Below are 25,490 nucleotides of genomic sequence, written 5' to 3'. Positions count from 1 at the left end.
CACATGCCACCTACCGACTGACTGTGATTATTTACATTTTTACTGCTGGGGGGGTAGAGGGAGGAAAATGATCTGGCCACCTTTGTATTGCAAGTCGAGTGTGATAACCATAACATTACGGGCAGCATCCCGATGTTTTCCAATTCATTTTAATTTGCCAGTTTGCTATGCAACATTAAATATTTCATTAAAAGGATTTGGGGATTTCTTTAGACTGCGAATGCACTCCCATAATTTTGAACTGTAAATTTAGATTGCATGTACAATAACCTTCATACATATATTTATGATTTTCATACGATTTTTCTCATAGATATTAAAAGCACACAGACTTATGTACAGTATTATATTTCAGGAGTCGCTGCTATAAATCATGTACAGCCCTTCTGTCAATCCTCTGCTGGGGGGTATCCTCTTGCCGTATGGGTTGTGGGCATTATATGACCATACTTCATCACCCTGGTCAGCGGGGGTTGGTGAAGGACGTGGATCATAAATATGGAAGCATAGAAGTACTCTACAATGCAACAATGGATTATGCAGCCTCACAGTCCTGTCAACAACCTAGCCGTGCATAGTGGTCACCCATACAAGCACCATCCCAGGTTCAACCTTGTTTAGCTTCAGAGATCCGATGAGATCGGGCACATTCGAGCTATTTAGGTCCCATAATGTCATGAGACGTGTATGCAAAGGTGACTTTACCGAAATAACCAAGAAGATGAATCCCTGCAGTCATGAAAGCTTTAAATCGAAATTTAAAGATGTTTCAAATATTTGTTTCGTTATATTCATTTATATATCTGTGATGTTGTATCTTAATAATTGCATCAAACATAATTTAGTTTTGAAAACAACTGTGAAGCTGTAAAGTTCCACGTGTAAAAAGAAAACACGGACTAAAATGGCAAACTCAAATTTTAACGCATTCAATGAGTAAACAAAAATGTTTAGCAACGGCAACAATTGGATTCGGGGAAGCGGCGCATACCATCTGAATGTCCTCATGGTGAACGGTCACCATGTGTGTTCGTTTGCTTGCAGCCACCTGGTTGTCATAGCCGGGATTGGTTTGCCCTCCATCCTTGCCAGAACGACCTCTCCCCTCCCTGAAACAATCACAGCAGTTGATGTATTGTCCCCTTCATTAACTTTTCGACCAATTTAGCATCCATAAACGTAGCGCGGTCTGGCGCGCAGATTTTTTTGTACTTGGCACGAAATGTTATTTTTCTACGTATGTATGCATGCGTTAGAAAATGTTTCTTAGATTATTATTTTTCACTCCAGTTGCCTTGGGGCTGGGTTTTACCATTCAATGCATCAATTTGTGGCATACATCTTCAAAGGATGAATCAAGAACAGGGCACCGTGTTCATGTCTCAAAATATTAGAGAACACTTCACTTAAAAAAAAAATAAGCCAGTAAAACACAGGCTACAAAGGGGTTTAAGGAAATATGTATTGATGAGCAGTGTGCAAGTGGTGCGCTGACCTGCACATATGAAAGAAGTGCTCTTTGCGGGTTTGGTACTGCTGCCATAACGTGGTCCGTTTGCGGTAACAGATGTACATGGCGAGCCCCAGGGAGGGCAAGATGAGAAAGAAGGTGACCATGAGAGCCACCATCAGCTCACATTCGCCTGGACAAACATATTGAACAGTCAATTACTTCTGAACACAAGCCACTCAATGTACACCGTCACACTGAGCTCTCTCTCTCTGTCTGTCTCGCACACCCACAGCCCATGTGCACAATCACATAAACATGCATTCTGCACTGTTTTTTGAGACACATTCATTGTCAAAATGTTATTTTTTCTCTAAAATGAACATTGACAGTACTCACCTCCTGTTTACAGCCCTGAGTCAGTGGTGAAATTTCCACATTCATATTGCAGGGGCAAGTCTATCCACAGGACAACTACTATTGAATTCCCAACAATGTAGTACTGAACATTTTGACCCGGGAGAGATGATGGGTAAGTCAACCCCCATCCAGGATTTGAACTTGCATCCTCCCTGATTGGAAGCCGCTCGCTCTGCCGCTGGAACCACCTGGCCGATTATACAACTTTTCAATGACGCAGGCTTAGAATATTATGCTCGTATATTTTACACACAGATCACACCCACAGAACAGATAAGGGTATAAATAACATTTTCCCCTTCATTTTCATTCTTACATCAATCGACTTGCCAGGTGGGCTGAATAGCCCTTCATGATGTGTTACCGGTGAGGGATATATTTGTACGTGGTTTGAATAAATGGAATAGAATTAAGAATGTGTTCTGGCAGTAAAAAAAAAAATCAACGTACGAGAGGGTCGGATGGGTCCACTGTCGATGCTTCCACCGTGACCAGGCTGCTCGCATGCAGGAGGTGCCCACTGCCCATCACAGTGACAGTTCCGGTTGCTATTACAAACCTACGAGTCCGGAAACACACGGAGAGAGTAAAAGGGCAAAGCCCCCAACACCCAACATGAATTCATTACTATTCACTGCACAGCTACACCTGCACAAGCATTATAGATTTCGCTTTTTTACCACGAGTAGAGAAATAGCTACTTTTAATGTCTCGTGGACGATTCCATGAGTTTTATTATACGAGATGAAGCAGATATACTACACATGGTACATGACAATTATGGGATCTGAATTTGCTTTTGGATTCTGGACACATTTATGATTTTTGGTGGCCTCAACACAAATACACAAAGGGCTTCTCTGAGGCTGACCTTATGACCACAAGCCAATGCACCCTTTGTTAGGCTTAAGTGGCATTTGTGCACAAAAGACTCCAAAGCTCAGGCCAAAAATAACAACATAGATTTACAGAGAGACCAAATCTCATCAATGTTTTTTTTTACCGTTGCAAGCTACCAAACATTTGCAGACCTTAACCTAACCAAGTAAACAACCACGTAGATTGTGTATTTGTGACAAGAGATAACCAGGTTTGAGTTACATGGTGGCATTAATTAGGGGGTCAAGTTTGTGATTCAGCACTCTCAAGGCAAACATAACTCAATACGCTGGTCAATAACAATGCCGTGTGCATTGTATAAGAGGAAACGTTTTGGGTAATGGCTCTTCTACACGGCACAAAATAATCAGGGCTACTGCCCAAAATGTCAACTGTTATATATTAAATGTTTTGAGTTTTTTGTTGTATTAATTGTGCTTGCACGCCACTGTCACGAAAGAATGTGTGTTCACTATGAAGGCAAGGGTTGGTGGATTACATAGATGTGTTGAACTCCCAATCCCGCTGAGCTGCAAGCTGGCCAGGAGATGTCAATGCAGCAAGGGGATTGATTGCTGACTGTGGGGCTTTGAATGTTCTTCCCTCGAATGTGTGGGATTTGTGCTGGTACTCCAGTTTGCTCCCAGATGTGCCACTCATTATTAAGAAACACTCACACCAACCAATGGAATTGGCCAACTATCCCATGCAGGACTTTTATAAAAAAACAAAACTCATTGATATTATTATCGTAAAAAAAAAGTCATGTGGAGGAGATCTGAACTCAAGGATTTATTCTGAGGCAACTATAAAATGGCGTACCCTTTTGAAACATTACTTCACCATGGGTTAAAAAAATACCACCTAATTTATTTTAATTATCTTTTGGTGTCAAATCATGAGAGGACGAATCCATTCGAAAATTTCCAGAGAAGTGAGCCCTGCGTGTCGAAGAATGTCACAAGATTTCTCCCCAAAAACATTCCCACACATAAGATGTTTTTTGTTCCATCACAAACACATATGTGTACGCATTTGTATTCTTCTAATACTTGAATATACCCAGATAAATGAAACACCAAATGTTTTTTTTGCTGAGACTCTCTCTCCTCATTGCACTTGTGAAACTTGTTTCAACCATGGGTGGGGCTGCCCAGATTTCAACACAGGATCTCAGTGGTGCCAATTTAGTAATTTTTACCTCTGAGAATGCATGTTTTAAAATATCCATTCTTCAGCAGGAGGTGTGCCTTGGTAATGGCTAGGCGTGAACCATAATGATTCAGCCCCACAGAGTTTCAAAGCGATGGCATGATTGAAGGTTGCAGCGTGATTTGATTGAAGAATATTTTTTTTGCCATGTTATTTGTACTTCTCATTTCCCACCCACCCTCTTATTTATTCAGCTTTGCTCACCCTGTTAGCCGGAATGTAACATTGGCATATCATGCATACAATGTGTACACAGTATACATAATATAACTTACACACACAATTCAGTGCATATATCATGAGTAAGTGAATCATTAGATGAAACATAGATCAATCCATGCTTAGTTGTATGCTGAGCAATGCCCAACAGACATTAACAGTCAACTGTGGGAATCTAACCACCACGTTTGAGCACACTGGACTGTACTGGACTGGTTGGCGAGTTCATTAACCAGCTGCCCAAACTTGAAATGTTGTCACTTCAAAACAAATAAGCCACAGGATGCTCTCTCTGATTGCATTACATTATCTCCCCAGACATTGTACCTGGAGAAACAAATAAGAATAATTGCAACCCCATTCGCATTGATTGTGGTGTGATTTTGTTTTTAAAGTCCAGGACGTCTCACCACCCTGATGGGTAAACCTTATAGGAGGGAGCCCCTTGAAATTACCTGTTCCTGCAGCTGCTGGCAAAAGGGCCTCCACTAGAGGGACATCTAGTGTGAATCTCAAGGATATTAGGCCCTTACTCTTCAATACCATCCAGGCGTCTTGGACGAGGTGGGAGCTACCCACTCTTTAACACCACCCACTTGCGACCTGCCAATCAACTCACTGTGGTGTACATATTCATGCTGCTAGGGGAAGATTCAAGAACCTTGCAGCGTTGTTTCAACTGGCACGGCAGGAGATCAAATGGCTAATCTCTGCATCGAGAGCCCAGTGCGATATTCATTACACTGTGGCAGCATCCCCTCTTACAGAAACAAAACCGAATGTTGTCTCCATAAACTATTACGGTAAACATTGCTTTCAATGTTCACACGAGTAATTTTGGGTTACTACACTTTATAAATGTGTTTTCTAACAGGGAACACGTGCGAAATATATGCTCAGTCCTTAACAAAGTTCTGAGTAGAATAGTAATTGTTCAATATGTTCAACTGTAAGGACAGCACCATTATTTCTCAGAATAATGTGATTGAAAGCTAACGGCAAAGCTATGTAATTTAAGAAGACGCTTAAATGATACAGGAATGCAATGACACACATTGACATAAAATAATACACAACGCATTACCATAATTTCAGCCATGCCCTATCCACCGTTGAACGAATGCCTCCTCACTCTGCATTATTTACACTCGTACGATTCGGCGATCCATCTCGTTCCCATGACATGAGCTGATCTCAGAACTCCATCTCCGTGGCGGTCAACCTTTGAAGCCATTCCATAATTAGTCGCGACCATCTGCTGTCATACCTCCTCACGACAGGTTCCGTGCCAGCCCAATTACTTTTCTTGAGTGAGTCAGTAGAGTGTCTACAATTTGCATGTTCATCTCCGAACACTAATCGCATTAGTCTACCACGTGCTCTCTCACTGAGTCCGGCTGTAATAGGTTTCATTCTATCGAGGATGTTCAAATAATGCAAGCTGCGTCACTAGGTTTTGGAGGGCTAAGCCCTGCTAGCCATAGCCAACCGCCACGTATAGCCTGTGCAGAGCGAGATGGAACCATAGCGCATGATAGAGACAGAATCATAAAACTATGCAACAAAATAATAGACCCCAGCAGACCAATAATTTCTCGGGTGAGGAGTATAATTCCAGCTGTCTCTCACCTGGAGTGTTCACCCATGCCCTCCACTGTATTAACTACAGGAAACGTCGCCTAACTAGATGGAATATGTTGGATCAACATAATCAGACAATGAAAAAAATATAAAGTTTACACAGAAACGAAATACCTCAATTGTGGAATGATGCTTCAACCATTCTTCTATTCAAAAAGAAAGACAAAACTCATTGGAAGAATTACACAAAGCAGAGCAATATATTGCGATATTTCGATTCAATATTAGCAAATCGTATCCAGATTTGACACAGAAGCAGCTTTGTCAGCTATGAACTGCTAACGTTTCACCTTCACAGCACATGTCGTGTGTGTGTATACATACGAAGAGGCACGTGCATTAAGGTGAAGATATATTTGTTGAGGATTATGATATATTTTTAAGCACTTTACACAAGGGATGTGGATTGTATGGTTTATTCAAGGGCGCTGATGGCTGTCTTGGTACAGTTTTGTTAGGTCTCGCATATTGGTGTCAGCCAGTTGCTAGCTGTAGTCAAATTTAAGCTACTTTTCCACTGTGTTTTTTTTTACATTTACAAGACACACAGCTTGTACGTTCTCAGCGAACAGCAGCATTCAGGGGTTCCTACATGTTTCCCAGGGACATTTGAGGATCATGGGTGGTATTAATATTGTTAGATTTTGTAATATCTAAACATACAGAATTGTGCATCTTAGATAACAGAAATAGGTTGTGTTATTAATTTTCTACAAGAAGTGGCACACGAGTAAGAGTATGGGCTTGGGGGGTATATATATATGCATCGCCGACAATCTCATTCTCAGCAACAATCACCACGAGCCACTGCTGGATGAAGACCTCCCCAAACATCATGGCCTTGAAATGCAGAATCCACCCTGTTTCTGATGTTATCGGTCCATTTCCACGGTGATCATCATCTTAAGTTTGTTCACTCCTTTGGCTACAATTCCATCATGTCTCAGCCATCATCGATTATAGCGGGTTGTACTGTCCAAGCCCACGTATATACGTTGTTCAAATTCCAAGGCAATACGATATCTTTACATTACGTTGGTTCATCTGTCAAGTGTTCCTCTTGCTGCTGTCTCTCGGTAATTCAAACATTGCACCTTTTCACGCTTCTTTTCGGATCTTTCATATTTTTGCTCAATCTGTGTTGATCGGTGGCCATCGAAGCTGGGTGGTTCACGTGATTCCAATCTTGGGATTGTGATCAAATTCCTAAAATCAAATGGGATTCCGAGCAAGAGTGGAGGTTCCGTGGTGAGGGCAAGGCTGTGCCGAGCCCAGGTGTGGCCCAGTCCCTTGAGCAAAATCACAATTGAAATGTACGGCCCGTGTCTGTGTCAGGGGTCAGCGACCCACAGCTCCAGAGCAACTTGCAGCTCCTTAAGGACGGGCTGCGCGATGTCATTTATTAAGGAGCCGCTGTCTCGTATTCACATGCAATGCGGCTCTTTAAATATTGAGTTTTGTACCGAATTCGAAAAAAAATGTGGCTCTTCTTGTTATTTTGGTTGGCCGACCCAAGGTCTATGTAGTACATTTCAACGGTAGTTTTGACAAATACCACTGGGAATACCAACTAGACTACCGGTGAAATGTGGTCAAAAAATGTAAGCTTGATTGTGACACAATGGGGATGTCTTCATCTCGCATTGGAATGACGAAGGGTTGTAAACTATGACAAATTAATTATATAAAAAGAGTATACTCTACAATATAAGCTTTGCTATTTCATAAGAGTATAACATCACACCTTTAACTAAAATAATTAATTACTAGTTATTGTTGTACAACAAAATTCACACTTAATAAGTAACTTTTGCTGGCTCCTAAGAATAATCTAAAATCAGGAGAGGCAAAGCCAATCCGACCTGGTCTAGAATTCCACACCAGGTCGTATTGGGAATGTGGGCACAGTCGAATATTTTAAGTAATATTTAAAAACATTTGTCTGCATCAGCTTATCCTTTTGCTGAATCGTTTGGCCAATGTTTATTTTTATCTTTTATTATTGCATGAGATTTTATTGTCAAGTGCCCTGGGACATTCTGCATTTAAAGCGTTCAATAAAATCTAAATGTGTTGACATTTATACAGAACAACATAGAATCTTAAAATTACTATTTGGCCAACTTTCAAATTGTAACACATTTGAGGCTGGAGTAATCTTAAGGTGCAGGCAAGAAGACATGCAATGACCATAAAATGGGATTCAAGCCAACACAGTGGATGAGCCATGATTCGGTAAGCTGTCAAAGCCATATTTCGTCAGAAGGAACTCCCTGAGACTGATGTGACTCACACTGGGATGGAATGGCGATTTCTCAGGCGCAAATGACTTCGGCAGACACAAAAGATGAATGGAAAGTTTTTTTCTCTCTCTCTCGAGTTTGCAATAGCAATCTTAGTCCTGCAGCTTAACGTTTTTAGCATCGTCACTTCAAAGCCGGATTTTACTTGCAGAACATTTTGTTCAAACGAATGTAACTCTAACTTAAGAGCGGAGACAACAAACAAATAATCAGCAATTGCATTTGTACTTGTGTCATTCTTATAGTACAAAGGCCACCAAAGATGCACTTTCGTTTTGCTTTGCAAACTTTACAGAACATTTCCATTTTGAGTCTACAGCAGAACTGGTACAGAATCAGTGAAAAAGAACAAATAGTAGGCGAGACACTGCCAAACAACAAACAGACACTGCTTTTGCAGGCAAGATTATATTGCAGACTGCCTTCTTTGAGAAGCACGTTAGTTATGTACAACGGAACTCTACATGCATCTGTGTGCAATTGTCTGTTCACCACATCAACTAAGTGTGGCCATGTGGCACGGACCTCGGAAGGTTACGAGTTCCAATCCTAGTCAGTGTTCGACACCGGCTCTTGATCTCTCTGGGGTCGATAAAACGAGTACTGCTTTGTAGGGAAGTCTAAAGTAGTTGTCCTATGGAAGACTCACCCCTGGCATAGGACTGTGGAATGAGCACCACTATTGCAGGGCTATAAATAGGAAATGAGTGCCACCCTGCGCTAGTTGAGCAGGAATCCACTTTGACTTTGGGTGGTGATGATGGGCATTAATGTGGCATGTCGAAGATTCGGCTTGCAGAGGCCTCCATCCAGCAGAGGAGCAGAGAGATGGAGTGAGAGATGGAGTGAGACATGGGGCGACGAATCCAGCTTGTGTGCAGACAGCTGGTGGATTATTACATTGCAGGGGAAGAGCATACACTAGGAAGAGGTGGATGTGAAAGCAATAGGTGAGAAATGATCAGTCCAAGTCCAAGGTTGGGGGCATGAAGACAAAGTGAGCCAATTCAGAATCAATTTTTGGGTCAGATCGCCGTGTGAGTAAAGTGTGTGTCGTGCACCCTCCTCCACCCGGCCAATCAATAAAGTTGTCACGCGAACAGACGTATGTGTGTTTTTATGTTGAACTTCTTGATTTGAAGCTTTCGTGACTGCAGGAATCCATACTCTTTGGTTCTTTCGGTAAAGTCACGTAGGTAGTATGTAGTCAACCGTGCTAATCGGAGATGCACATGGATTCCTGTTGGAGAGAAATCTCACGACATTTCAGAATTACTGTCCCCAAAAAATCAATTATGAATGATAGTATTGTTTAAAAAAAGACTATATGTTAATGGCAGCGGGCTACTTTTAGGTGGAGGCATTACAGGATGAAATTGGAGAGAGAAGCAATCACATGAAGAATTTTCATGGCTTGAGTGAGTATTCCTTGCCCAGATATAAAGCTGCCAATGACAAATGCTAGCTGCCACAATAGGGACCTCAATCTCCATATACACAATAATACTGGCATGGGGGAATAGATTAATACCGCATTAAGTAGCAATTAATTTACATTCCATTCTTGTAGGGCGTGGATTCGGAATGGAATTACATTTCTGTGCCTGACTGGGAAATGTAAGAGGTTTTTACTCATGCCAAACACACAGGAAGCCACTCAAAATAATGAGCTTGCATTTCCAATCAAAGATTATGATGAAACGAATGAGTATTGTGCATAATATGCAACACAAACAATATTCACATGAAATTGGTTCCACCTTATATAATTATATCATAAACGTTTCAAGCATGATAATATCAGAGCAGAAAGAAAAACTTGGTACACGTGGGCTCGAAGGTTGATGATTTTTTGTCAATCAAAAAGAAAATTTTCTGCAGTTGCTTATGACTAAAGCTGGGTTCAGATGTGAAGAATTGTCATTAATATCCACATCCAGCGGTGGATTGAAAAAAATGGTTGTACACGTGCAGTTGCAAAAAAAATAATTCACAAAAAGTGGCTGCCGTGTTACATGCAATCTGTGTCCGTATAGGTATCATCCATTATTTATTTCAAATATATTATTCGACAAAAGCTTGAGCTTGCGTGATAAAACTATACGTAGACACGTGGTAATTATGAAGTTTTCATTACACGAGTTTCGTCTCCCTTCAACCTCCCCCCCAATGTCCACCGCAGTGTCCGAGACGCACGCCGTGCAGAAATTTGGGAGAGAATTTCTCGTGCGTTCCATTCAAACGCTTCTGGCACAACATGCTCCTGCAAATCACTCGGAGAGGTTTTTTTTTTCAAGCTGACGCTTCATCTTCCACAAACCCCCCCCACCCCCCCCCCCCCAAATTCGATCGGGCAGTTCAAACTGCTGTCCCTAATTAAGCTTTTTAAAATAATGGACGACACCTTTATAGATACCCTGTATACATTAGAGTGACGAATCTTACACGCCGCTGCACGTCCCTTGCAAGCAATGCTCTGAAACCTATTCTATTTTTGGGCATTGCTGTGTGCTGACCCAGACACGAGTGCTAGCGACATGACAGTGTAGTGCTTAACATTTGACACTGAACGCTGAAGGATAATGCTCATGTATATGTGAGAAAAGCCATCAGTGACAGTATCTGATTGGCAGAGCTACAGATGAGACATCTCTTGATTCAAACGAATTGCTGTTCAGACCATGTAAACACGTGCAGATATGCAAACTCACCCCGTGGCCATTGCATTTGGTGTCACAGTTGCCCGTTTTTAAAATCGACACATTCTGGCAATGCCTGTTGTAGCAAATCTGCAAAAACAAGAAGAATAAAAATCACGTTAAGTTGACATTAACTTTGTAAAATGTAAAAAGAAATTGGATTATGCAACTAAAAAGGGTTCCTCTTCACACTTTTTAAAAACGTAATTTGCAGACAATTTCCATGGTATTTTTATGCATTGATAAAAAAAGAGTGCTCATAAATTTGGAGATATCAAATGCCAGGATCACATTCATGCGACTACATGAGAGAATGGCATATATTGCATTATGTTGTCTCATTAAAGATTACAAACGAAGAGATAACAAACCAATTTGTCATAGAAGACCAAATACTGAGAGGCAATGACATAGACATCTGCGCACTGAAGCAGAGTTAGAATATTTTAACATCCCGTGATCTATCCACCAGGGACAACAGCCCATTTATTTATTTAAATTACATTATAGACTGCCAGTACGCTCACTCAGTTTAATAACAATTGCTACAGTCTACATCACAGACAGCCAATACACTCATCAGCTTAAAAACCAGGCTACAGTCTACATTATAGACTGCCAGTACACTCACCGAGGTTAATAACCAGGCTACAGTCTAAATTATAGACTGCCAGTACACTCACCCAGCTTAATAACCATTGCTACAGTCTACATTACAGACTGCCAGTACTCACCAACCTTAATAACCAGGCTACAGTCTACATTATAGACAGCCAGTAAACTCACCCCGATTAAGAACCATGCTACAGTCTACATTAGTGTTTTTTTATTCACTTTATTTTTATGATTATTTTTCAATCTACGTGACTTTACCGAAATAACCAAAGAATATGAATTCCTGCAGTCACGAAAGTTTTCAGTAAAAATGCCAATTTAATTGATCTGCACAGACTCATGCAGCCCATGGCCAAGTAACCTGGAAACTTTCCCGATATCATCAAATCTTCGAAAGAAGCAAGCTTGAGAGCCTGGACAGTACTCTGGATGGACGACCACCGTGTCCCATCAATAGGCACAGTGGCTGTTGTGGGCAGCAGAGGGCGGTGTGGCAACATCAATTGCCGTCCTACACTCCCCCTCGCCTTCACCAACTCGCGCCGACCAGCAGGGGACCGACAACAGGTTTGCAAACACGCGTGTGTGTATATTGAGAAGACCTCACACGTAATTTAGTAACTTATTCGAGCGTAGCAATTAGCAAAACGTACATGTGTGAAAGTACTACGTGAATAAATGTACAACTAATTCAGAAACGTATTTTATTAAGAGCGTTCCAGCTTTTCCTCTCGGTGGTTCATTTTTTTTTTACGTCTTGTTTGCGTTGCAAGGTGCTTCGAGATCCTGTTAAATAATCCAAGGACAAAACTTATTCTTACGAGACATGTGAACGGATGAATGGATAAAAGCTGTTCTTATAACCCTGTGATGTGCCATGCGATAACACGACAAGGCCCCCAATTTCAAACAGGAACTTGTTGACCTGTCCTTGCAAACTTCGAAAGGTCATTCCATTTGTCACGGGCACAATGCATCACAAGTGAGGTTTTCAGCAAGTGTAATGCAGTACATGAGAGGGGAAAACTGTTTTGGGGCAAATTCGACCAGCCTAAATAATAAGCGGGTGTGGTTTTATGGGCTCGTGCTATAAAAGAGGCAGAGTGTGAAGCAGGGAGAAGAGGAAGCCACAACGACAACAACTTTGGAGCAGCAGTAACAGCAGCAGCATCGAAGGGGCTGGATGGATACACTAGCCGTAAGTACTCAACTGCTAGTGATTTCTTTGCCCCACCATACAGTATTATTGAGAAGTGTAGAGTGTTATTTTATGCATGGAAAAGGGCAGTGGGTTTTTTTCCCACCCTCTGCCATTTCTTGTGTAACAATCCGGGGTGGGAGCAAGGACCCAGCCCTGGCATCTCGCCTTCTCATCAGGATGGCGAACAAGCTCTGGCCTGGGTTTCCCAGCTGAAGAGAAGTGGAGAGGATGTGCGTGGGCTGTGTTGGTGCATTGCAAGCTGCGGTCAACTCACACCGCACTTCAGAATCCGAGGACCAAGTGTGTGTGGGCAGTTGAGTTGTCTGTGTCTGAATGAACTGGTGAAGTAGTAGTAACCCGTTCTAGTTAGAGAGAACTGAGTTTACTGCAGTTCATGTGCAGAGTTGAGCTGCGCGAGGTGAACCAGTGTGTGGGAAATTAACCAAACCCGGACGTGGTTCAAGTGTGGATGGTTACGTTACTTGTGTGGTGGCAGGAGCGATTCCTGTTATGCGAGGGCAGACTGTGTGTGGTGTCTCGCAATGGTGTGATGCTCACGGTACAGACGCAATGGGTGAGAAGCGACTGCACAAACCCGCATGGTGTGAGGTTATCGCCAGGTGACCTTGGGTGTGCCACAGGTGAATTGTAATAGTACCAGCCTATTGATTGCAATTGCCTGAACAGTGTTGTGTTGGGGTTGCATAATAGCATCGGTGTGGTTGAGGGTGAACCCGTATGGTAAATGATTACCGATCGCATCGTGACTTATTGAAAGTGTGGATGTGTCGGGTGTGCATTGGACCAGAGGAAGAGGGGGGGTGACATGTAAATAGTGTTTATTCTAGATTTTAAGCTTTCGTGACTGCAAGGATTCATACTCTTAGTTCTTTCGGTAAAGTCACGTAGGTAAAAAATGAAACTAAAATTAATAAAAAAATAATTTTAAATTCATTTTTTACCTACGTGACTTTACCGAAAGAACTAAGAGTATGTAAATAGTGTGTTTTGGAGGTGTGTGTGGCATCAGAGGGGTGCTGTGGCACATCTCCCCTACTGTGTGTGCATATCACCTGGCAAACAAAGCGAGAGTTGCTTTGGCCCCTAGAAGACGGTGCGTGGCACTTGCTGTCTACACGTTTCTGTGTACTGCCGGGTGGCCTGCACTATGCCTCACCACAGTGGACATTATATAAATCGTATTGTGACGCCAGAAACGGACCCAACATTGCACCATACCACAATGGTCACCACCACTCTTCCTCATTCGGCACAATACAGTACACAATTCGAGAACACACAAGAAAAACCTACAGTCCCAAGTAAACTATTCTTAACTTAACACATCTGATGGAAAGAACTCAGCGATTTCCCACACAAACCTGACTTCTCTATTTGCCCACTGCACTCTGTAATAACCCCACAATTTTCAACTCTGCGTGGAGGAAAACACGATCGGGGGTGGTGGTGGTGGTGGGGTGGGTGGGGTAGGGGCATCATAATGCAGCTTCGACCCCACCTTGCCCTCGCCGCACTTGGTGCCGGTAAGAACCAAGCCCGGGTCGAGCATGTCGTCCCCCAGGTAAACGTGCGTGCCGCGGCATAGCACCGTGCCGCCGCCCGGCACGGCGATGTTGGTGTCGATGCTGACGGCGTTGGTGCCGATGACGGGTCTCGCCGAGCCGCCCTGGCACTGGATTTTCCCACACTTCACGTCGCTGCCAAGGAAGGGAATTCGGGTGTGAGCAGCGACACGAAAATATGGCAGGGAAATACGGCACGTGCCGAGTGCTGCCCTGCAGGGAATGGGCAATTACGTTGCACGTGTCGAAAGCAGGAGACTGTATTGTCCTCGCCCGGTGCTGAGTTGGAAGTTGAAATAGCTTTTTTTGGTGTTTGAATCTGATATAGAGTGCAGTGACATTATTGCTCCCCAATTATCAAATTTTGACTGTTCCCACGGTATAATAACATGCGGATGCGTTGGTTAGTGGAAAGATGTGTGAATTATGTTGTGTTAATGGCAGGGAATTTAAACCATGTGCCAATTAAATGATCTCAAAGTGTAAATTGAAGCCAGCGGTCATAACTGGCAGATGGTTCATGTAAAAACATAATTTGGGGTGTTTTAATTACCCAGCAAACAATCTTTTCTCAAAATTGTACTTTTGAAATTTAAGACGGTCATAAAGTAAATTGTCGACATAAGTGTGGCCAATTAAAATGCATGTTTAAAATAAAGCTCCGAATAGATAACTGGTATTGCAAATAAACTAATTGGACAACGGTTACAATTATGTTTATTTTTCGATTTAAAGCTTTCGTGACTGCATGGATTCATCTTCTTGGTTCTTTCGGTAAAGTCACGTAGAAGGGAAATAATAAAAGAATAAAAATAAAACATAATAAAATAATTCTCACGACGTTTCGGCCACAACGCAAGCAGCCGTCCTCAGGTGAAGAACAGGGCTGTCGGAAAGACAGCGTCTGAATGGACTTATTATTTCCCTTCTACGTGACTTTACCGAAAGAACCAAGAAGAAGAATTATGTTTACTTTCTACTAACAAAGAAATGCTTCGTGAGCATACTTTTCAGCTCCCACCATGAAGCAAGCGGCAAGTCATACTCGCTTGTCCGGTCAACGCCTCACTGAATGCTCCACCAATTTCAATGACTGAGGTGGTCACTGGGAAGCTGGTGACATGCACACGATATGTTGGCTTATCAGCCCCCATAGCACTGCTTATATTTTCTACCATTTATTAAAGCATGGTGGATTAGGTGAGCCCTGTTAAGAATTATGTATGTATGTATGTTGAACTTCTTTCGCACCGTATGTAGCCAACCGTGCAAATCAGTTGGCTACGTATTGTGCGATTGTCCCTCATCCCTCTCTGTTGTATAACAGATGGGGGGGGGGGGGTGAAACATCACTGGGCCCTGAAAGTAATGTTTCAGTTTAATCTGAACGGGCTTCCCACTCGTAACATGTGCGTAGCAATTTTGTCTTTTGTCAAAGTTATACCTAGCAACAACACACTTGTTGTGACGAGGGCAACAACTGTGACATGCCTAGCAGGCATCTTATCTGATTGTTATTTGACAAACAGGCAGCCAGTACAAATGTTGTTCTTCTCTTTGTGGAATTGTGTTATTGTTGGAATTGGTATCGCGGTGTATCCTGTAGTATATCACACTGTATGGCACCTGGCCTTGCATTTCATGTAGACGGCCTTGGAGTCCTTCCCACAGTTCCCGTACTGGTCTCCGGCTGAGTTCACGTTGGCAAAGCATATTTCTGGAGCAGGTTTTGAGCCTAAAAACAATAACAAAGGAATTACATTTGCTCGCCAAGATCGCTGGAGGTTCAAGTTGGCCAGTTTGGCCTACCTCGAACGGAAACAAAAATGCGGCTTCATATAAATACAGAATAGCCATGCAATGAATAAACTTGCATACGTATGTGTACGTAGATAACGGTATCCTGTCATTGTGCAACGGTTAGCACGCTGGTCTTGCAATCAGAGGTCGCAAACGGGTTTTGATTCCTTACCCGTACCCGTACCCGGCCGCACCAGGGTGCAAACGGGTACCCGTACCCGGCCGTACCCGTACCCTACCCGTACCCGGCCGGGTATCGGGTAGGGTACGGCTATCGGGTACCCGGTTGCGACCTCTGCTTGCAATACAGAGGTCACCGGTGCGTTCAAGCAATGGGGCAGGTTTCTTAAATCCCATCACCTCTGTCCACCCGGCAGTATAAATAGGTAGGCAGCAGTTAGTCATGCGGCAGGTCGAATGTGGTGGAGGTAAAGTGTTGGTACTCCCACCATCTAGAGGGGTTCTATAGAGCTCCCCCCTCCTCGTGGGGACCGTTCTTCAGGCAGCGGTCTAAGCAAGAAATTGCAGGGCTGCACCTTTACCTTCCACATAAATACTACGTCAAGATAAACCAGCATGTGACTCTTCACATTGACAGAAGCCTCTAAAATAACAAAAAGCAAGTTACTAAGGAATGAAAAAATGTTAAAAGCTGCAAAATAACATCTGCTTATTATCAGAATATAAGTGACACCTCGCCATATTTCCATGTTGTTGCAAAGTTGTTTAATTTTAGTTCCATGTATTGTCAGCCACGTTAAGACCCCAAGTGGGTGCCCTTCACAAACACCTATTTCACAACCGTGTTTTTCAGAGTTTAAAATGTACAAGCACAGGTCAAACAATTGGCAAGATGTATGTTTATTTTACGGCTGTTCTCTATCCTTATCCACTACCAGTCCAAACAAATCAGACATCCGTACACCACTTGGAATAAAGAATAACCCAATTTGTATGAAATAAACATATGGTCACCATTCTTGCCTCACACTGGAAAATAACAGACACCAACGATCACAGTTAAAATGCACTCCCATGGGTAATAGTCATCTCTGCCAGATGTCCTCTATAGCCTGCACTGACTGCTGGGGCAAGTGCTGTAGGCAAGTGCTGTTGGCAAGCACCGATGAAAGCCGGCAGAACACTCGAGGAGGTTTCGTTTGGCCAGTTTCACGTTTGGCCCCCTTTATCTGTCCAGTGCTAATCTTTACATGACACCATCAAGATACCTCTTCACGACTAAGTCGACATATGGCTGGCCCAGAATAAGTTAATGCAACGAGCCACGGTTACTAGGCTCATCGTATTTCGCCATTACACTAAGACTCCCCACATCCACACCACTCCCCTGTTGTAACAAGTGCTGTTAACAACCACCTATTAAGGCCGGCAGGGCACACGAGGGGGTGGGTGGCCAGTACCACACCTGGCTGCCTTTGTGTCCGCGATGCTGATGTTTACACACCAAGTCCTAATTTAGGGCCTAGTCGACCTAAACAAGGTCACCAGTTTTGGCTATGAGAGAGAATCGGTCTCGGGTCATTGGGTTCATAGCGCAGCGCGCTAACCGCTACACTATCACACGCACATACACACACACATTCATCCCATACCTGAGCCCCACAGTGTGACACACTGCTGCTCGTGCGTGAGGCACATGCCGTTGTAGCAATATGCCTCCTTGCCATGGCACGGGTAACCGTCCAGCAGGTACACGTTGGGTGGACAGTGGGGCGACCCTCCATTGCAGTACTCGGGCAGGTCACAGGTGTTGGTGGGGTCACGACACCGGGTCCCGGATGGCTTCAGCTGCGAATGCCAAAAAGAAAACGAGGCAGTAAAAATCAGGCATGCGCGTGGATTCCGTAATGCTTTCCAACATGTGTTTTGTCCTCGGAAGCATGTCATTATTTAATTACTAGTATGGCAGAGGCGGATATATAAACTTCCTGGGGGGGGTGGATGCAGTTTTGAAATGTCAAGGTTTCTAAACAGGGCTCTACGTTAATAATAATAATAAAAGAAATATGATCAAATAAAATACAAACTCAATGTATTTTAGATGGTGAACATAAGTAAAATACCAATTTTGAGGGTGGCAAGGGGGCGATAGCCTCAATCACTGGGTCTTTAGATCTACAACTGCAGTGCGGAAGCTGATGAGTAGCAGTCAGGGCAAATCGCATACACATATTTGCACATAATCCCTTTTTGGTTTGGTTTTTGTTTCCTAGTTTTATGCAACTCATTTGATACATTTGGTCAATTTTTTTTAGGGTAAGTCTCTCTCATTCTTGATTTGAAGCTTTCATGACTGCAGGAAGCCATACTCTTTGGTTCTTTCGGTAAGTCACGTAGGTAGAAATAAAACAAAAGAAATCACGACGTTTCGATAGCAACACAAGCCATCGTCTTTAGGTGAAACTCGCGAAAGCCGTGATGTCTGCTGCGAGCAGCACGATGTCTGCTGCCATTGTTACAAGAGTTATCTTGACCCCATGTTACAGGCAGGCAAACAGACGAAAGGAGCTAATGCACTGATGCTTTCACCCTTAGTTTGAATAAACACAAGCAGGGATAACAATGTGTGTCGTTAATAAGCAGAGTAACATTTCCCGGTATTATTTTTCAAAGCCGGTCACTTGGAGCTAGGACCAGAACATTTGGATCCACACTCCACCAATAAACAAACAGTTTGTGTTGGTTTTGTGCAAACATGTAACGCTCAAGAAATTATCAAACTCTGGCTGGCGCGAGCATTAACCGCAAGGGCGTACGCTGATTATGTTATGTTCACAGCAGTGGCGGCTCCTGCAAAATCTCTCAGGGGGGGCAAATGTCTGGATGATTGATAAGGATAAGGTCCACCCATGCAATGGATAAATTAACAGCTTAAGCATGTAAAGGCAACTTCACTTCTTTAATATTAATGAAAAATAAAGTGACTCTTACAATACATCTTGTTTGTTTCTATACTCACTATTAAAACAAACCACTCAAGTTTCTTTTATTAAAGATTCCACTAGGTGGCGACAAATTATATTGTTGGATGAAACGTGCTTACGTATGATGACGTAAGCACGTATGATGACGTAAGCACGTTAGGGCGAGCCCTCCCGGAAGCCATAGAGAATGCATTGCAGCGCCCCCGTTCGAAAAAAAACATCTTTGAATGTAAGTCTATGGGACCACTCGGGGCGATTCTCAGCTGGAGGGAAATCACCCAAAAAGAGGCGGTACTCCACAGAACGTAGCATGATGCTGATTGGACTATATCCAGAGGCACAGTGACGGCTAGCGTGACTCTGTGGTTGAATGACATTGGTGGTGCGTCGCCCAATCGCCCTAATGAAGAAACCGCCCCTGGTTCACAGTCTATAAAGGCATAGGCTTACTGTTGGAACATAGCTTCAGACTGACCAGTTTTATGGTACATCGCTGGTCTTAGTTCTTTCAAATAAAGCAATCGCATGGGCCTTTTCATACTGGAGAATGCCATTTAGATTGATAGCATGTCCTGGACATGTCATTATGGAACACACACCAGTGAGATGCGATACCAATGCAGTGAATAATATATTTGAGGCTAGCTGTCAATGTCTCTGTAGCATTGAAATAACCCTTGCTTTTTTGTTAATATAAAACAATACCGTAAGGTATAACACAACATTAATCAAACACTCTATTAAATAATAACAGGTTCAAAGCGCAGTGTGCTAGTCATTGTGGTACTGGTCCGACCCACTTTGATTGAATGCTACAACACAATTTTTTTTTCATAAATCCAGGATTCTTAAAATATCTGTGCCTTTGTGAATTATGCAAAAAAACATTCGCATTTCCTCAAGAAGTGCATTGTGGTCCTCTCTTCTGAGGCCACCATCAAAATTAATGTCATAAAATATGACCAACTGGCAGCAGCAGAGGTGATGCAGTGAGGACAAATGTGGACCAGTTTCGTTATCCTTAGGACTCATCAGCACAGCATCGTCACCAATGCTCACCGCTGCGAACTTAACCTCTGGGAACCATATGTGTGGGGTTCCCACTTCCACACCATTAGTATGGCTAATGCCAACAACAATCACATTTGTTAGTGAGGATAAAGTCGGTTGCGTTTGCTCAAAATTAACAGACTTTGCAGCAGGATTTGTAATAAAAAAATTTTTAATGAATGCTAGAGACAGTTTCGTCTCCTTAATTGACTTTGATTCCACAGGGATCTCAAGACTCTCTGATCTCTGTGTTAAGGAATCATAGATTGTGCAATGGCATACAGTATTTTATCCTTCAATGTCAAGCTGCCCTGGAACACAGTTATTATTTCCCCTCTCAACTGAAAAATTGGAACTCTTACATGTATTCTTTTCTTACAGGCTAAATGAGAGTACTTTGAATGTCCCAGAAGCCAATTTTACAATTAATTACAAATGACTCATCACTCATAATTGACTGAAACAAGCCAATATCAAGCCCTTTTGGTCACATTTATATTAACAAATGCAATGACGATATGTAAAGAAATTAAACAAAGAACATTACTTTACAGTTCATTTCTTTTATGTTACAGAAATTTTTTTTCTAAAATGAAAAGACCAAAATTGTGTAATAAAAAAAACAAGATGTGGTCCGTGTGTTCTGATGCTGGGTTGAATGTCGTTGCGTTTTAAAATGGATCAATATAAAGGGAACTGGTATTTATAGTATTAAATATGCTTTTTTGGTTATGTATATTTGACAATTACATTTTGGTTCCACTTTGGCTCCCACTTCCGTTGGAAATGTGGTTCAAACGCATCTAATTTCTGGTTAACCGACATGCATCGAAAAGGTTCATTATCCACCGTGGAATGGCTATAACTTCACAAAGCGACGGTTTCAGAATATCTGTAGTTTTTCCGTTGGGATATCTCATTACCATCAATTTATATACAGACAATTTCCTTGCAGAGTGTTTTTCAAAGTTCATTACACCAACCAAAAAAATTGCTGCACATTTCTAGAGGATGTGAATTATGTGAAATCCTACGTATTAAAAGTACAATTTTCGAGCATGTAAATCTGTCGAATATCTCGGTACCATCGAGGTATTGTTTGTAAACAACAACAACAACAAAAATGCGGTAAACAACGTAAAAGCCTGATATTTATGGACGGGTGCCCAAATGAACGGCAGATAATGCATGCATGATTTTAACCTTAGTTAAAAAAAATTAATATAAAATGCCATGTCGTTTAATGAAAATGCTACTAAAATATCCAGAGCAAAGGAAATTGAACAATAAAGCTGTTAAAAGGGTACCAGTCTATCAGATGTTGACTTACCTCCAATAAACACGTTTCATTTTATTGAAGTGACAAAATGTATACCGAAATAATTATTTTGCATGTGTCCCACATCACCACGAATCGTAAACCCTAACTTTAAATGTCAAAGAACATCCACGATGTTCAGACTGCCCGAGTAATGGATGAGTTGAATAACAACAAAAAACACAGAATCAGAGGAAATCAGTTCATGGTCATGAAAAGCTCACCGATTGCACACGGGAGACAGGGAGAATTGTGGCTGGGACAGAGACATTTTGGTCATGTGTACAATGGGCAACGTGTATATGGGTAACAGTGCCAGAATTGTTTGTTGATGCTGCTGCTGCTGGGAAACGTTGATGGAATTTGTCTGAAATGACACTGATCTTTACAATGGGAACCAAGAAGAGGTGGCACGATGCATGCCTCTCCCACCTCCCCCAAACACCCTGCCCAACTCCCACTGCGAATTGTCGCGATTGAGGACGGTGATTTCATTCAATACAAAGGAATATGAAAATGAGGATTCATGCAAGCGTCTAAAATGTAACCGTATCTCAAGATGTCGCACCGACACGGCGTGCGAATTTATTTGAAGATAGAAACAGTCACTGGTGGAAAATTGTAATGTTTTTAGTCTGTACTGGGGGGACAGGGACTTCCAGACTCTTGCGGGGAGGGGAGAATGAGCAACCTCCCACGAAGCAGAGGTTATAACTGAACTTCAACAGAAGCTCTTGAGTTGTAGAAGCGGGGAGTGCGATGGGAGATGAGAGATGGGCAGGGGCGAGTCCATGGAGGATATCTAAGATGGTGAGTGCGATCTTCGAATGGATCTTAGATTGAATTGGGAGCAAGTGAAGGGATTGAGTACAAGGGGTTGATGCAGTCTCATTTGCAGGTGAGGAGTCTGGCAGCTGCGTTCTGATTTGGTAATCTAAACCCATTACGTAGAACACATGAATCGAAAAACATCAATGTTTGCACGCACAATACAATGCACGTATTCTGAGCATTAGAATTGATATTCATTCAATTACATCAATGCATTCTTGCTCATTTACAGAGTAGTTTGTCTTAGATTATAAACATAAAACATGCATCATGTTTAAAAAAAAAATCTATAAATCTGCAGTCACTATTGATACATTTCACGTGAGCACACCGCTTTTTTTCAATAAAATTGCAAAGGTGCAGCCTTGCAATTGCTCACTCACACCACTGCTGGCAGAACAGCGTGCACTCGCGGGAGCTCTCGAGCGCCCGTTAGTGTAGCCGTGCTCTATTACGCGACCACTGCGCTGTGCGTAACGTTAACGGTCACATTTGGGTCCATAATTAACTTTATAAACAGCACATTTTACGAAGTGCATTCGCCACCATTCAGAAACAACATACCATAGCACATTCCGTAAACACGCTGGCTACTAACTAGTGTAATGTGAGGATATATCCGGCTCACTGACGTATCACAACTCGTCATGATGATTGGCTCTGCCGGTCCTGGTCTATAGCCAATGGGGGGAAGCCTAGGGGCGTGGCCCTAATGTAATGGAAAGGTGACAGCTGTAAGTAGAGGATTGGTTCTGCTGGCTTTGGCCACAGCCAATGGGGAGATGAGTCAGGGGCGTGGTCCCGGAAGCTTACGAGGGAGCCTGGAATATTCCATGGAGGCTAACCAGGATTGGTGGAAACGTACCACGTGACCCGGGTATTAAATAGGGGTGGAGACGAACGACACGTGGTCAGAACGGGAACGAACAGAGGAAGGGGGCCACGCGGGAGCAGGGCTCTGGGTTGCCACGTGGCGGCGCGTCTCTCTCTATCTATCCCTCGCACGCTGTCTGTCAGCAGCGTGAAGGAAAGCTGTAATACAAGTTGAATAAAAGACGGATTTCAGAAGTCGCCTCAACGACCTTTATTACACTAGTATAACAGTAATGCGGGTCAGTGACTGGGTATTTTAATCCGAGAAATGTTGTACTGAATTTGGAGAAGTTGAATTTAATTTGAACACGGCCATCGAACCTCCATTGCCATGATCAGCCTACGACAAAAGTTGCATGCTTAAGGTCAGCTGCCTTATTTGTTATCAAATGACAGGTTCGCCAAACTTGCGTAGGATATGCACACGCATGCAGAGTAAATTAGTAATGACAGGGTACAGTATATTGACACATTATGATAGCGCACATTGCCCTCAACCTTTGCTATGCAGAGAAATTCAAATGTTCTCTCACGCGTGGCAAAACAAGTAGAAGTTTGATGAAATATTTTCAATCGTGCGATTTTTTTTATTCGTCGAGGAGCTATTTTACGAAATTGCGGAATCGTGTATTAATGTTCGGCGACACCTCCGACCTCGAGTATAGCTCACTTCGGCACGAGGCACCAGGGGCCAAGGATGGTTCTTAATTAACATCTCTCTGTTCTTATTTGATCATTATTTTGTCACCGTTCATCTCAAACAATCCTCTCATTTTAATTTGAAAACCAAGTAACAATACAAATATAATTTATATCATCCGCTTACATTTCTTTGTCCCTTTTGTAACAGATCTACATTCAAAATAACAATACATTTTTTGTAATTTACAGATCGTTGTACACGTTACAAGTCAATCTCCTCCTGTACGACGGCCTATCCAAACCATATCAATCATCGGTGTTGTTGGGCCATACTTCACCACGCTTGGTCAGCGTAGCTTGGTCAAGGGGAGGTCGAGGACTAGTCTGTATTATCACGTCCCACGGACGTCAGCCACATCAGGGAAATTCAGATCGCCAGCTTTACGGTGAGAAGAGCTCTAACCAATGAGTCACCAAACCCCTGCCACTCTTACTTCACGGGACACGCTCATATTGAAGGAATATGTGATCATTACTACAGTGGTCACTGACGCTCTTATTATAGACATTAGAACACCATTCCAGTGCCCAGCAATCATAAATCTTATACCACCCCCGCCAACCCCCTCAATCTCGTGCCATTATGGAGACTCAAGCACCTTGGTGTCATGCTCAACACAAGCCTGGGCCGAGTCTTTTTTTCATATTCTTTGGGTCTTTCGGTAAAGTCACGTAGATAGGTTTAAAGAAAGTAACAAAAACCTACGACGTTTCGATCGCAACACAAGCGGTCGTCATCAGGAAAAGGAGGTTAGCTTCTAAAGGCAAACTGTTTATAAAGGTTTTAAATGGGCGTATCCCAAATGTCAGCAGCATGGGCGGGGCAGCTAATGTTAATGTAAGTGGTGGGCGGCGACCACGACGATGTTGGGTTTTCCACCAATTAAAGGGCTGCCAGGTAAAACATTTGCATGTCAATGTAATATCGGTGAGCGGCCTCCACGGCGAGCGCGCTGAGGTGGCTAACATCTGAAGGTGGTAGAATGGAAACATCACAGCCAGTTATGACTTAAACTGGTTGATAACGTCTTTTCAGTGATTGCTGAGTTTGTACCCATCTTCTCTGTTGAAATTGTGTATGTGTCTGTATAATATGGATGGCTTCATGAACGAATATTTGTTGATAGCCAGTGGGTTTGCAAAGTACCTTCGTCTTAGAGAAATCAATTTTGTGTGAGCCCACCGCATTAAAACAATGATCAGTCATGGCCGAGGTATTGGTACTACCGTGTTTCAGTTATGCCTTATGTTCATGAACACGGTCCGAGACGTGTCGCTTAGTTTCCCCAATGCCGCAGACACAGCTTAGTTTGTAGATGCCGGGGTATTGCATGTCAGGGATCACATCCTTCACAGATGGGATCAGATCACGAATTTTATGTACTGTGTTAAATCTAACCTGGATCTTGTGTTTGCTCATGATTTTGGAAATCTTTTTGGTGACCCCTGCTATGTATTGAAAGTTGATGATTTTTTACTTGGGTCTTCAGATGGTTCTTTCCCAACGGTTGGGGTTACCATGTGGCCAGATGACGAACGTGTCATCTACGTGCCTCTTCCACAAGGACGGACGTAGAGTGGATGCCTGGAAGGCATCTGTCTCTTCATGACAAGATGGGAAAATAGAGAGACTCAGAAGCGCGGTGGCATTGCAGGTCACATGGCAGGCAGCGACAGTCGGAATGATATAGTGGGCCAGGTTACCCATGCAGGCTCATTAGACAACTGGGACCCCTAAATGGGGAGGGA

The 25,490-nt window shown here is 42.8% G+C and overlaps 1 protein-coding gene across 6 annotated transcripts in view; it reads right to left on the bottom strand.

The window, feature by feature from the left end:
- LOC144931507 (disintegrin and metalloproteinase domain-containing protein 12-like) overlaps positions 1 to 25,490 on the bottom strand; it is a 162,731-nt gene that overhangs the window by 10,196 nt on the left and 127,045 nt on the right. For 3 of the 6 annotated variants that reach the window (XR_013636574.1, XM_078855435.1, XM_078855436.1), the window contains exons 14-20: positions 17,636 to 17,831; positions 15,849 to 15,957; positions 14,159 to 14,357; positions 10,836 to 10,913; positions 2,321 to 2,429; positions 1,496 to 1,643; positions 992 to 1,109 (exon numbers count right to left, since the gene is read on the bottom strand). Coding sequence is in view for 5 of the 6 variants with exons in the window: in XM_078855435.1 (XP_078711561.1) it covers positions 992 to 1,109; positions 1,496 to 1,643; positions 2,321 to 2,429; positions 10,836 to 10,913; positions 14,159 to 14,357; positions 15,849 to 15,957; positions 17,636 to 17,831 (957 nt within the window). In the remaining variant the exon portion in view is untranslated. Of the gene's footprint in view, positions 1 to 991; positions 1,110 to 1,495; positions 1,644 to 2,320; positions 2,430 to 5,935; positions 5,968 to 6,037; positions 9,365 to 10,835; positions 10,914 to 14,158; positions 14,358 to 15,848; positions 15,958 to 17,635; positions 17,832 to 25,490 lie in introns of those variants that run through there. The other 3 variants (XM_078855437.1, XM_078855439.1, XM_078855438.1) reach the window with 3 other exon arrangements.

The sequence above is a fragment of the Lampetra fluviatilis genome, chromosome 4 (genome assembly GCF_964198595.1).
Source record: "Lampetra fluviatilis chromosome 4, kcLamFluv1.1, whole genome shotgun sequence".
NCBI lineage: Eukaryota > Metazoa > Chordata > Hyperoartia > Petromyzontiformes > Petromyzontidae > Lampetra > Lampetra fluviatilis.
Note: the sequence above shows the minus strand (reverse complement) of the source record. Positions and strands in the feature narration are given on the sequence as shown.